This window comes from Capra hircus, chromosome 23 (genome assembly GCF_001704415.2).
Source record: "Capra hircus breed San Clemente chromosome 23, ASM170441v1, whole genome shotgun sequence".
In the NCBI taxonomy this organism is placed as follows: domain Eukaryota; kingdom Metazoa; phylum Chordata; class Mammalia; order Artiodactyla; family Bovidae; genus Capra; species Capra hircus.
This window is the reverse complement of record NC_030830.1, coordinates 31,685,794-31,698,665: the sequence shown is the minus strand read 5'-3', so window position 1 is coordinate 31,698,665 and position 12,872 is coordinate 31,685,794. Positions and strand designations below refer to the sequence as shown.

Below are 12,872 nucleotides of genomic sequence, written 5' to 3'. Positions count from 1 at the left end.
TCTCAGTTATCATTTTCTAAAACTTCCTTTCTTAATCTAGGGAGAAGTTTGAGAAGAAATCTCCTCTGGGTGCTGTACAAATTAAGTTGAACAAATTGTTAACACTTCAGTAGACAGGAAGAAGTCATAGAGAAAAGCACTGTGGTAGAAACTTTGGTTCCAGTGGCCTTCTAGAGGCCAGGAGCGGTCCTGGGGGGAGGGGAGAGGGAGCACTGGTGAAGAACCAACAAGGCCGCACCGGAAGCACACCTTGGTTTCTTGGGGATGCCAGCCCTGCCCTGGCATACTGGCGAGGAGCCCATGGAGGGGACAGCAGACAGATGTGCAAGGGCCAGTTTTGGGCAAGAGCTGTAGTACTTCATGCTGACTGCAGCCTTGCCTCACAGCAGTTTATGAGCAGCTGTACAGAAGGAAGTAAAGGGTTCTTAGTTCCCAACACCAGTAGGAAGTTCTTCAACCACAGGCTTCTTAGTAGCCAGTTAAACCAGCGATATTTAAAAAGCAGCCAAGGGACTGTGCTTCCCCTGCAGGGGGTGCAGATTTGATCCCTGGTGTCAGGGAACAGATGCTTCATGCTGTGCGGTGTGACCAAAAAGGGCAGCTAAGCCTGAATGGTAGGGAGGCTCACTTTCATACTCTGAAGGAAGAATACCCCTGGGACCATAGGCCACATTTATTATTAAATTTCTTTTGCAAGATCAGTACTGCAAATGTAGTCCCCGTTTTTTACATTGGACTTTAACCTTGAGCCATATTTCTCCACCTATAGAATGTGGTAGTCAGGTACTCTGAACACAAACAGTAAGAAGACAGGTTTCAGTGGGTAGCCTTCAGCTCCAAAAAGTCAGTTTAGACTATATTATGAACCTCACTTCACTTTGCATTGTTAGGAAAAGAGTGAGGATCAGATTGCTGTGTCTCTTTAAGTTCTACCCATCACTACATAGCTGGCATGCTTATCTCCCTCTGACAGGGCAGTCATCAGCCTCCTCATGTAACCTTGTGACCATGAGCAAGTAGCCAACTCCTCAAGTACAGGGTGGGTACCTGTCTTAGCTGGAAAGGTGACAGTTTCACTTTCTATTCTGCTCAAAGAACTATGCAAACCAAGCCAGAATACTTGAGTCACAGCACTGGAACACTGACCGCAAGTGTTGGGGAGGAAAGGACGCAGGGTGAACAAGGGGCCAGATGGGTTCTTTCCGTCCATCAGGACTTAGCACCATAAGGGATTTGCTTTTCTCTGATCCTTGAGAGGAATTCAGCTCTGGAAGATGAGCCTGGGGCTTAAACATAAGCACGGTGTATTCAATAAAACATTTTTATTCTGTACAATATATATATGTGTATTTAAATATATATGTGTGTGTATATATATATATATATGCAGAGAAACCTCAACCAAATCCCTGAGCCCATGGGAACCCAGGACACTAACAAAGGGAAAGGAGGGAATCCATGCCCTAAAGAGTAGGAAATATGGCAACATCCTTCCCTTCCCTCCAGGTTCCCTGCAACAGAGGGAAAGGGATGCTCACTGCAAACTACTAAAACAAGAGAGGACTCACATGGGGCCAGAAGGGAGGCGAGGGTGTGGGACGGGGAGCTGTGGTCGGGGAAAGTAAAACATCCTGGTTGATCCAGAGTTAAAATCAACAGATCACTGTGGAGGCGGGGACAAGACTTATTGACATGCAGCTGACCTTCGGTTGGCCAAGTCTTAGCTTGGCGGCCCCACACCTGGGCCAGCACAACAAATAGCACCTGTGGGGCCTTTGAGAGGAGAAACTGGGGACGTGGCCCTTGAGTGAAGAAGGGAAGGGGGAGAAAGCTGAGGAGCTGGCCTTGTGTCTTGGCACAGGGTGGGAGCTCTGCCTTCACTGTCCCTGTGCCTTTTCTTCAGACCCTGGGCCACCGGATGGCCTGGAGCAGAGGTCTTTTGTCCACAGTCAAGTAGAGGTGGGCAACTTACATGGCCTTGAGAAGAGGTATAGAAAAAGGGAAGCTTTCGAGGACCACCCCGAGCAGTTGTGACAATTCCTGACGTGCAGGGACCACTCCGGTGGATCATGCCCAGTCCTGACAGTGGGGCCGCTGGGGCGGTGGTCAGCTCCCTCCGGTAGACAGGCCGCAGGGTTGCCAGGCTTGATGAGCCAATCAGGTGAACACTAGGCTGCTGAGCACTGCCCTGAATTCTGTCTTCTCCCTCACGACTGACTGCCCCTCCCTGGTCATACCTAGATTGGCATGTCTCCAGAAAATGTGGCAGGGAGCAGGCAGTGGAGAGCGCCCCCTCTCTCTACCCTACTAACACACAGAGCCGCCAACGTGGGGGGCAGCGTGGCCGGAAGTCACCTTTTGTATTGTAGGGACAGCAGAAGAGCTGTGCCCGCTTGGAGTTCAGAAGCCCATGTTGGCCTGGGCCTCTCCTGCTGCAATGGCTTGCACATCGGTGACATGGCCGATGCCCTTGGTGACACCCTCCCGGAACAGCAGCTTGGCGCCCACCTTCAGGTACTCTGGGTGTTTCAGGAAGCGGAAACGTACCACTGCCTTCTCCCCTGTCCGCAGCTTGTCCTGCAGCAGATACACGGTCACTGGCCCTGGACCATGCCTCTTGTCTCTACTAGTCTGGCCCTCCACCCTCGAGGGCTAAGCAGGCATCTACCCACCCTGAGTGGGGCTTTGCCCCCTTGGAGGGATAAGGGAGGTCTCTGAGTCTGAGAACAGGCTTCCCTCCTTTCTGGACGCAGAATTCTGACTGTTCCCTGGGAAAATGGGGGCATGGCTGGGTCCCCTCACCTTTGCATGTATCTTCTCCACCACTGCTGTCTGGCGTACGTTGCCCACGTGAACTGTCACCTGGAAGCCTCGCCGGAAGGTGGTGGCATGGAACAGCAGCACTATCTCTGCCTCGAACACTGAGCAGATGGTGGGATTCATCTCTGGGCTCACCATCACCATGCCCTGGGGAGGCAGAGCCCTCGCACTCAGGAAGGGCAGACCTCACGTTAGTGTCCCCTCCATGGCTGCCCTCACACCCTTTACAGCTTCCTCTTCCTCTAGGACTTCAAACCCAAAGACCTCAGAAGACTGAAAACCCTTCTCTTTAAGGAGCCCTCCCTTACCCACCTGTGTTCTCTAACCCATCTAATGCTTGGTATTTTCAGAGTCCTGGACACTAGGGTTGTGACACAATGATTCACATTTAGTGATCTGTGCTTTGTGAGTATCCTAAGCCTTCTCCATACCCAGACAGCATATGTCCATACCCGGACAGCCTTCTTGGGTTAGAGACCATATTCCCTCTGAGTTCCCCTGAAGCACCTCTGATGCTTCTCCTTCAAGCAGCCAGCCTCCCAGACCCTTTTGTGTTTTCTCTCCAATCCACCCTTCCACCTCACCTTGCGAAGGAGAGCTCTGTCAAAGTCCCCGAGGGCCAGCGTAGCGGCCTGACCAGCTCGCAGCACACGACAGGCAGAGCGGTTGCGTTGGATGCTGCAAACTCTGAGCTCCAGGAAGCAGCCATCATCCGTGGGGCCTACCACCAGCTGGTCCCCCTCACGGCAAATCCCACTGCAGCCCAGAGGGCAGAAGGCACAACATCAGCCTAAGCCCCCCACCTACTTCTCTACTAGGTCATTCCCTTCTGAGTCCCTCAGGTCGGGGAGAGAGACCCCAGATTGTGACTCAAAGCTAAGGAGATGACTGCCTTGCCCCAGTCCAGACTGAAGGCTCACACTAGCAGAGCCTGGCAGACAGGGACCTGCTGGCTTAACACCGACCACCTGATTCCTGAAAATGCAATCATGCCCTTGGGCAGAGTCTCAGGGGTCCTCGTTTCCCTGGTGGCAATGAAGTCAGCTGAATGTACTCTACGTGTCTTCGTGGGGTCAAGACCCAGACCTCCCCCTGCAGAGGCCTGAAGGGTCCTAAGAAGTGGTAAGTTTCTTCCCTTATAAGCCAATTTATGAGCTTTCTCCAGCTCCTCTGATGGTGAAAACCTCATCTACAAACAAGTACATCTGTTCACTGCCAGCGTGGCCTGTGAGCTATGATGTTTTCAGGTCCTTGGGTGTATGAGGGCTGAGTAGGGTAGATAACAAGCAAGAAAGGCAATTCACCTGGAAAGTGTCCCTCCAACAACTGTGCCCACCTCTGGTACCGTGTAGATTTCATCCACCTGAAGCCAAAGAAGATTCTATCAAGGGCTGGCAGCTCCAAAACCTCAAAACAGACTCTGGGCTCAGGATTAGACCCTCCTAGTTCCCTGGCTGACTGCCTGTCCAGATGGCCAATTACCTGGAACTCTGTCAGCTGCTGCATGAGCTCCTCCTGCTCTTTGCTATTGGTGAGTGGAGGCAAAATGTTCAGAAAGACTTTGAGCAGGTCCAGGCTCTCTCCAGACACGCTGGACAGTGTGAAGATAGGGGTGATGCTGTAGAGGGAGGCAGGGAATAGGCAGATGAGGGAAGTTCCAATAGGAGGCAGTGGCTGGAGCCCCTTCATGGAAAGGCAAGCCTCTCTCAGAGTGGACAAGGGCTGCCCTCTCCTATCTGGTAACCATCCCAGGAGCTTGGGGCCTCTCTCTATGAGCTTGGCACGTGAGACCCATCCCAGAGCCCAGGGAGATGGCAAACGTCTGGCACAGCACTTTGCCTCCAGGCTTCCAGGGGTCAGGAAAACTGGTTGGGGGAAAGATCCAGCCTTCAGCAAAGACTCCCTCCCACAACCCCAACCTGAAAAAGCACAGAACTGAGCCACAACTGGTCTGGTCTGAGGGAAGGGAGGGGTACCCCATGCTCCGGGGCCCTGTGGCAGCCTTCCCTGAGGATTCTGGAGTGGGAAAGCCTTACTTGGGGGACTGGGCAAACTGCTGTGCAGCAGTGACGGCATCGTCCTCAGAGGTGACCAGCATGGGAACCTTGTGGCAGCCAGGCTGCTTGAGGACCCGCTCTAGCTGGCGTACTGTCCTCTCCACGGTAGTCTTGGCACACAGGTCCACCTTGCTGACCACGATGAAGAAGGGCACTTTCAGGGCCAGTGCCAGCCCCAGGTGTTCCCGTGTGGTGCCAGCTGCTCAGAGAAGACAGGCGGGAGAGTCAGGATGAGGGAAGGGGGAGAGAGCGAGAGGAGAGGTGGTCTGGCTCCCAGATGTGTAGGGTCCCGGGGGAGAAGAGTGAGCCCTGCCCCTGCACCGACGCCTCTTACCGATCCCAGTGTTTGCACTGACGAGGAGCAGGGCGCAGTCGGGGCAGTAGGAGGTGAGGCCAAAGATGGTGGTGTGCAGGTACTTGTGGTGGCCTGCCAGGTCGATGAAGGTGATCATCTTGGAGCTGCTCTCACAGATCTCTTCTGCCGTCCTTGAGTCACTGTAATTCACCACCTGGCCCAGAGCCCCGGGCTCTCAGTGCCCCCGGCCAGCCTCCCCAACCCTACAGGAGCTGCCAGGACCTAAACCAGTCCCTGGGTAACTCTGCCTCTTAACCCTGAGCCCCAGTGAGGATTTAGTTCAGTTGATTCCCTGTTTGTTTTCTAAGGAGGTCACAGCGGGTTCAGTGCCCTCAGGGCCTTCATCTACACTACTCCACAGTCTCCACACTCTGCCCTCACACTCTGTCCTTTACCACTACCATCCCATCCTCAGAGTCTGGTCCCACTGGGTCCCGTTGATTGCATGCACCTCTCCCTTGCTGTTAAAGCCCAGGATCTCGAAGCTGATGCTGGAGGTTCGGCCGGACTGAATTTCATGCAGGTGGCGGAAAAGGTTGAGCCGAGCCCGGCCCCGCCCATTGTCCAGCTCTCCCTGGGTCAGGACTCCAAGCAGAGTTGACTTCCCTGAGTCCACATTCCCCAGGACGGCCACACGGAGGTCCAGGAACTGCAGATGAATTGTCAGAGGTTAGGTTCCAACCCCTCAACTCTGTCCACTGAAAGGTCAAAAGCAGCACCAGGGACTTCCCTGGCGATGTGGTGGATAAGAATCTGCCTGCCAATGCAGGAGACATGGGTTTGATCCCTGGTCCAGAAAGACTGCACATGCAGTGGAGCAATGAAGCCCAGGAGCCACAACTACTGTAGCCTGTGCACCTAGAGCCGGTGTTCCGCAACAAGAGAAGCCACCAGAATGAGGAGCCCATGCACCACAATGAAGAGTAGCCCCCGCTCACCAACTAGAGAAAGCCGGTGCACACCAACAAAGACCCAGTCCAACCAGAAAAAAAAGGCACAGGCAGTCTCTGGGGACCAAATCTCAAAGCCTCAGGCCAGGGAAGAGTCTGCCACCACAGGACCTTCCCAGGGAGCAGGGGTGTGAGAAACAGGAAGGGGTGGGGACCCACCTGTTGGTTGTCAGGAACCTTTCGTACTAGCACCTCGGTGATCTTCCGGGGTGTGTCGCTATCATAGTCCACTTCTCGCTCTCGGAGAACAGTGATGTCTGCCCCAACTCTGTCACAGCAAGGCCACAGCTGCCACGTCTCCCCTGTACTCCCCATCCCCCTGGACCCATGGCCTCCTCATACCTCCCCCAGAGCTCCCAACACCTCACTCCACTTCCTACCCGCCTCCAATCTATCCTGCATCCACAGCTCCCTTGACACAAATGAACCTTAAGTCAAGGGGCAAAAAAGGCTGGATCCAGGGCAGAGGATCCCAGAAAAGTAACCCTCCCAACTTCAGCCCTTTGTCCAGAGAAGGCGGGTCCTGGGGATTTAGGGAAAGGAGGACCGAAGGGAAGCATACTTCTCTGCCATCCGGTGCAGGGTCTTGAGGGAAGCCCGCATCTCCTCCTCAGCCAGCCCCACCAGCAGCCCATTGTCCTCTACCCCAATCTGGTAGACGGCCTCACCACGGCCCTCCTGGAGCCGCCACTTCATCTGTGTCACCAGGTGCTCAAAACGATACTGGGATGGGTTCACCAGCTTCAGCTTAGGGCAGGTGAAGTATCACGAGAAGGAAAAGTCAGAGATGATCCTCCTGACCCCACAGGGTTCCCCATCTGTCCTGCTGCAAGGACTAGGGCCTTCCCTTCCCTCTTAACCACCCTCATCCCTGACCTCCTTGGACAGCGAGTCCTCTTCCAACAGAATGAGGTACAGAGGCCTTACTCTGAACCACATCTTTAAATGACTATAGAGCATAAAGTTAGAAGGATCATAAAGAAATCATCCCACACCAAGGACAACCTGCCCCTCCCCAGCCTAAGACTCACTTTATATTCGATGTTTCCATCTTCAGCCTGAAAAGAAACAGGGAGCTGTTACCACACTGTCCAGACCTAACCCTTACTTCCCTGATTCCCACTGGGGTTCAGGCAGCTAACATAAGAGAGAAAGAAGCTTGAGCCGCACTTGTTTAGACAGGTGTCTGTCAAAGGCCATGGCAGACCAGCTCTGTACTCAGCTCCAGGGTGACCTCTCTGAAGGAAAGGCCTCCAAAAACATAGTCAGTCATCCATCTAAGCCAGGAACGGAACCCTGAGTCCCTCTTTTCGGATCACTGGCAGCATGCTCTTCTTAGATGCAAGATCACCCTCTTTCCTTCCTTCTAGGGCCTCAAACTGCTGTCCCCACGTCTGTGTCTTCTCCATGTCCAGGCTGCGGAGGCAGTTCTTTGCTACTGGTCTGAGAGACACCATTTCCTTCCTGCCTGCCCCTCTCAGCTGATGACACCAAGAGTAAGAGGTTGCAAGAGGTTTTGGAGCAGTGCCAGAGGGTGAGCTCAGCACTGGTCACTACAAACCCAATGAGAGAGGAGCCAGGTGAAGGACAGTCAAGTCTCCAGAGCTGGGGTTGAGATGAAGAAACTCAGAAAAGATAATGAAGGAGACAGACACCACAAACCAGACCACTGTGGCTTTTCCCCTTCTGCCCCCTAGCCCTCGCGCCCCAGCTGAGGTGAAAATCTTGAGTCCATCACACCACCTCCTCCCCTTCCCTATATCAGATGACCCAACACAGAAGTATCCCATTGCCCGAGCCTTCCCCTCTCAGGTGCAAAAGGATATGAGATTTGCCTGTTCTGCCAGTCCTGTATTTCTGCACTCCTCCTCCCTGGCCATTTCATTTTTCTTCTCCCCTTCCTGTCATCATTCCATCCCTTCAAGGCTCTTTGACTCTCAGGCTTTTACAGGTCTTCACCCATAATCGCATGGGAGTGTAAAGGAGACCTTTCCCCATCAACAGAGATTTTCCTTTTTATCATTTTGCTGGAGATGAAAAATTAGAATGGATGGCTTCAGAATACTGATACAAGGATGATGGTCTAGGCTAAAGTTTCTCAAAGTGTGGTCCCAGGACCAGCAGCATTTGCATCACCTGGGAACTTGTAAGAAATGCAGATTATCAGGGACACTTTTGACCTATTGAATCGGAAATCCTAGGGGTGGAGCAGCAATCCAGGTGATTCTCTAACGTGCTCAAGTTTGACAACCACTGGATGAGGCTCTTCCCCTGTGTCCTTTTCTATAGAGGGACAAATAGCAATTATTGCCTGCCTTAGGGAACAGCTGGAGCAGGAAGGTGGAGGCTGTCCACACTTCCTCGTAGGACAGGCAAAGGGCGGGAGGACTTAGCCTGAGTGTTCTCTGCTTGTGTTTGTGTGTGTGGAGAGGGAGGGAACATATTGCTCTTTTCCCGGTACTCCTCTCCTCCTTGGAACGAGTTTAGAAAACTAACTCCTCACATCCCCGGATACAGTCTCCCTTCCTTCAGCTGCACAAGAAAAGGGCTAGGGCATTCTACTCTGCTCTTCCCAAGGGATGCGGTGGGACCTCCTTTCCCCACTTCATCTGGAGTTACTTATATCAGAGTGGGGAGATTCCCGCCGCCCTCCCAACTCTTCCTCCCCCGGGTACTGACACAGGAATGGAGGCCCAGTCTTTCTGGCCCTCCTCCCTGGGGTCCTTGGACCGGAAAAAACGGTTCTCCTCTTCTCGGGGGTCTATGACACCGGAAGAGGGTACTACTCTCTGTCCCGCCTTCCTGGAGTCCCAGGACCGGAAGCAGTGGTTACCTCTGACCCCGCCACTTCTCAGGTGCTCACCTCGGGGGGCAGGTACGGGGGGTTGTTGGCTTTGCTCCCTCTGTTCCTTCCGTTCTTTTTCTTCCCCTTCGGGCCACCGCAGCTACTGCTGCCGCCGGCGCCCCTAGCCTTGAGGGTTCCGCCCACGGCCGGGCCCCCTCCGGGTCGGCAGCAGCCGCCGAACAGCTCCGATACCCGCGAGTCCATCCGCCGCTGCCGCCAGCCCCCCGCCCGGCCCCTCCCCCCCGCCACCGCCGCCGCGGACGCCGCGGACGCCGCCGCGCCTACTGCCACGGCCGAGTCGGGCCAGCCAGAGGAGAGCGGGGTGGGGCCCTGCGCAGGCCACGCCTCCGCATCACCTGGCCTCCGGGTCGCATCAGAAACAGCCGCGGAGCACCATGGGATATAGAGTTCTCAAGCCTAGGAGCTCCCTGGAAAGAGCTCGCCGCAGCCCTACAACTCCCAGGAGGCATCGCGGCGCAAGGGGCCGCGGGTGGCTTCGGGGCGTAGGCAAGGAGCGCGGCTTTGCGCGCAAAGGCCTAAGGGAGCTGTAGTCTGGCTCCAGTCTCCGAGAGCTGAGCGGGTCTTTTCCGGGGGCCTGGAGGTGGGGCAGTCACTGGAGTCGGGGGAACTTACATAGAATCTAGCCTGGTAGGCGCTTCTGGATTTGGCCCCTTAACGCGATCGCAGACAAGATGTTTTGGGCCTGGAGAGCTGAAGAATTCAGGGCGACTTGTCCCTCCAGCCTACTGGCTCCGCCCATGCCTCAGTTTCTCCCTCAACGGCATGCGTGCCTTCTGGGTGAGTCAGGACCAATGCCAGGGCGGAGGCGGATGGTGGTTAGCCTAATTATGGCTTTTATTGTTACGATGATTATGCCACCTTTACACAGTAGTCACTGCTTTATTACCAGGCTGGCACCCTCCGGGGGCTGGTTTTAGCAGCCCGAGACACCGCGGTAGCCCCGACACGAGGCCGGAATCCATAAACCAGCCCTGCCCCCGCAGCGAGTATTACGCCTCCCCTTTGTTTTGAAGCAGAACCAATCCGGGAGGACCGAGTTTGGTTTTAAAGCAGCCAGGGGTGTAGGAGGGGCCTGGCCCCTACTTGGGCGGGGCTGGGGCTCGGGTTACGTCAGCCGCTGTGAGGGCGGGGGAAGTTGCCTGGAATAGAAACTTGGCAGAGGGCCCAGGGGATTGCTGACTTTTGACTTTCTTGCCAAGCTGTCATCTCTCTTGCTCTTTAGGGCTCTTGCAGTCAGCAAAGAGTAAACACATTCAGTGACACAAACCAGTGTACAACACACTAGAAAGGCAGAGTGGAGAAGCAGTTGGTGTTGCTGAGCTGGGAGTCAGGACGCCAGAGTTCAGTTCCCAGCCTCGTGGCTGTCTCGTGACTCACCACTCACCCATTGTACGTCCACTTCCCCTCTCTTCACAAACAGCGAGATTCTCAAACACGGCCTAGAAATAAAACAACCCTTCCCTGCAGACCTCAGTTTTCCTTGGAAAACTAGCACCAGTGGCTTACCTCTGGTGATCCTTGCAGAGGTTCAGACCTGCTGGAGTCCATGGCTTCCCCCCCAGGACCACAAGGAGGAAGGCAGGTTACTGATCAGGTAGATGCTGTCCACATGGCATAACTCCCCAAACCGGTGAAAGCAGAAGGACCAAAATCTGCAAAAGGGCTTAGCAGACCCAACCAATTATGGGGCCTTCACTGGTTGAAAGCAGCTGTGACTTCTGTATTCTGTTCAGCTAAAGGAAAGTTATGTTGCAGACAGCCAGGGACACAACCCCACCAGGAAAACTGTTGTTTGGGGCTGAGTGAGACAGCTGAAGAAAGATGAGGGTTAGAAGCGAGAGCTAAGACTATTCCTCCAACATTATCATTGCCACCACCACCACCACTGGGCTCTCTTGATAACCAGGGTCTGCTGCAGTCACCTGATAACACTTGTGCTCTTGTCATCACAGATCTTTCAGCTGTCCCCCACACAGTTTCACTTCATTCTTTCCAATTCCCTTCTTTTAAGAGATGGGGTGGGATAGCCCATTCTGATATCCGATCTTATACAACCTGGCTTACCGCAGACAGGAGTGAAGGCTGGCAGAGGAGTAGGAGGAGCAGGGATGTCTGCCCAGGAGATCAGGGTCCTGGGAGATGGAAGGTGATTTGTGTGTTTAGTTTCCTGGAGGGGTTGCTTATGAGGTGCTTATGAGGTGGTTGCCTGTGGGGTAAATAATGGATGTACACACGCAGACTTTTTTTCCTGGTACATAATTAGTACATACATAATTCATTCTTTATGTATAGTATCTTTACATACATTTTAAAGTCAGATTTAGCAATATTTTTCTTTATATTTTCTTGGTTTTGTGTCATGTCTAGGCCAACCCCACTCCTAAATTATGAATTATTCTCCAGTATTTTCTTCTAGGAGTTTTGAGGTTTATTTCTATGTTTATATGTTTAATTGATTTGGAATGTATCTTTATGTAGAATGTGTAATGGGAACTAATTTTTTTCCCCTCCTAAATGCATAGGGAGTTGTTTCAAATTATTTGCTTTTAAGAGTCAGCCTCATCATTGCTAAGACCTATATATATATATATAGATACATTAATCTGTTTCTTGACTCTCTTTGGTTTTGTTTATTCCTAAGCCAATACCACAGTATTTTAATCATTATGCTTTTTATGGAGTGTTTTGATCGCTTGTCCCTGTTTCCTGAAACACACTTGTTCTTTTTGTCTCTATCACCTAACACTTGTCTATTTTTATTACTACTTCCCTGGATATTGCCAACAAAGGTCCGTCTGGTCAAGGCTATGGTTTTTCCAGTGGTCATGTATGGATGTGAGAGTTGGACTATGAAGAAAGCTGAGCACCGAAGAACTGATGCTTTTGAACTGTGGTGTTGGAGAAGACTCCTGAGAGTCCCTTGGACTGCAAGGAGATACAACCAGTCCATTCTGAAGATCAGCCCTGGGTGTTCTTTGGAGGGAATGATGCTAAAGCTGAAGCTCCAGTACTTTGGCCACCTCATGCGAAGAGTTGACTCATTGGAAAAGACTCTGATGCTGGGAGGGATTGGGGGCAGGAGGAGAAGGGGACGACAGAGGATGAGATGGCTGGATGGCATCACCAACTCGATGGATGTGGGTTTGAGTAAACTCCAGGAGTTGGTGATGGACAGGGAGGCCTGGCGATTCATGGGGTCGCAAAGAGTCGGACACGACTGAGCGACTGAACTGAACTGAACTGGCTACTCCTCAGTCTCCTCTGTAGACCCTTTTTCTTTCTGCTCATCCTCAAACATTAGTGTCTTCAGGATCCTTGCTCATTTTCATTGTATACAACCTCCCTGGGTGATTATCCACTCCCATGCTGATGACTTTCAAATACATATTTCTGCTCCTCATGGTGTCCCTAAATTATCTCTTCACTGTCCAATGGAACAGCAAACTCAACCCATCAAAAATGGAACTCATCTTTAATCCTTACCCATTCCCAATAAAACTGGCCTTCCTCTGGAGTTCCCTCCTTCATTGAATGGCACAACTGGCCATAGAGTTGCTGAAGTAAAAAGTCTGCTTTTTTTTTTTGCTTATCTTCTGGACAGTCTCTCACTCTTCCTCTTCTTCCTGGGATCAACCACCTTACTCACTGGACTTCTAAATATATATAGGGTTCACCCAGTTCTCTCCACTCCACTGTGACTACCCTAGTTCAGGCCTCTCTCACCGTGTACTTGGGTAATTCCAATTGCTAGCTCTGACTAGTATCTGTGCCTCCTCCTTTGTCCTCTCTGTAATCTAATCTCCATACTGCAGCCAGTGTAGAGG

At 52.7% G+C, this 12,872-nt stretch overlaps 1 protein-coding gene across 3 annotated transcripts; it reads right to left on the bottom strand.

Moving 5' to 3' along the window:
- Positions 1,295-11,158, bottom strand: GTPBP2 (GTP binding protein 2). 3 transcript variants are annotated; one of them, XM_018038714.1, is made up of 12 exons: positions 10,555-11,158; positions 7,214-7,240; positions 6,745-6,929; positions 6,342-6,450; positions 5,684-5,881; positions 5,212-5,386; positions 4,857-5,076; positions 4,303-4,438; positions 4,125-4,183; positions 3,405-3,576; positions 2,803-2,967; positions 1,295-2,577 (listed from the first exon to the last, which is right to left on the bottom strand). In XM_018038714.1, exons 1-12 carry the CDS (start codon positions 10,594-10,596, stop codon positions 2,401-2,403), a joined length of 1,665 nt encoding a protein of 554 aa, XP_017894203.1. In that variant the 5' UTR covers positions 10,597-11,158; the 3' UTR covers positions 1,295-2,400. The 3 variants fall into 3 exon arrangements, with proteins under 3 accessions (XP_017894203.1, XP_017894202.1, XP_017894204.1); XM_018038713.1 differs by lacking the exon at positions 10,555-11,158 and adding an exon at positions 9,046-9,322; XM_018038715.1 differs by lacking the exon at positions 10,555-11,158 and adding an exon at positions 7,353-7,870.

What these genes read in the sequence shown, in the direction of transcription:
- GTPBP2 (XM_018038713.1), bottom strand. Translation starts at nt 9,231, where the DNA reads ATGGACTCGCGGGTATCGGAGCTGTTCGGCGGCTGCTGCCGACCCGGA. An exon ending in CCCCGTACCTGCCCCCCGAG is followed by an intron (nt 7,241 to 9,045) that starts GTGAGCACCTGA and finishes GTTTCTTTTCAG; the next exon opens with GCTGAAGATGGAAACATCGA. An exon ending in GTTGGAGGGACACTTTCCAG is followed by an intron (nt 3,577 to 4,124) that starts GTGAATTGCCTT and finishes TCTGGGCTGCAG; the next exon opens with TGGGATTTGCCGTGAGGGGG.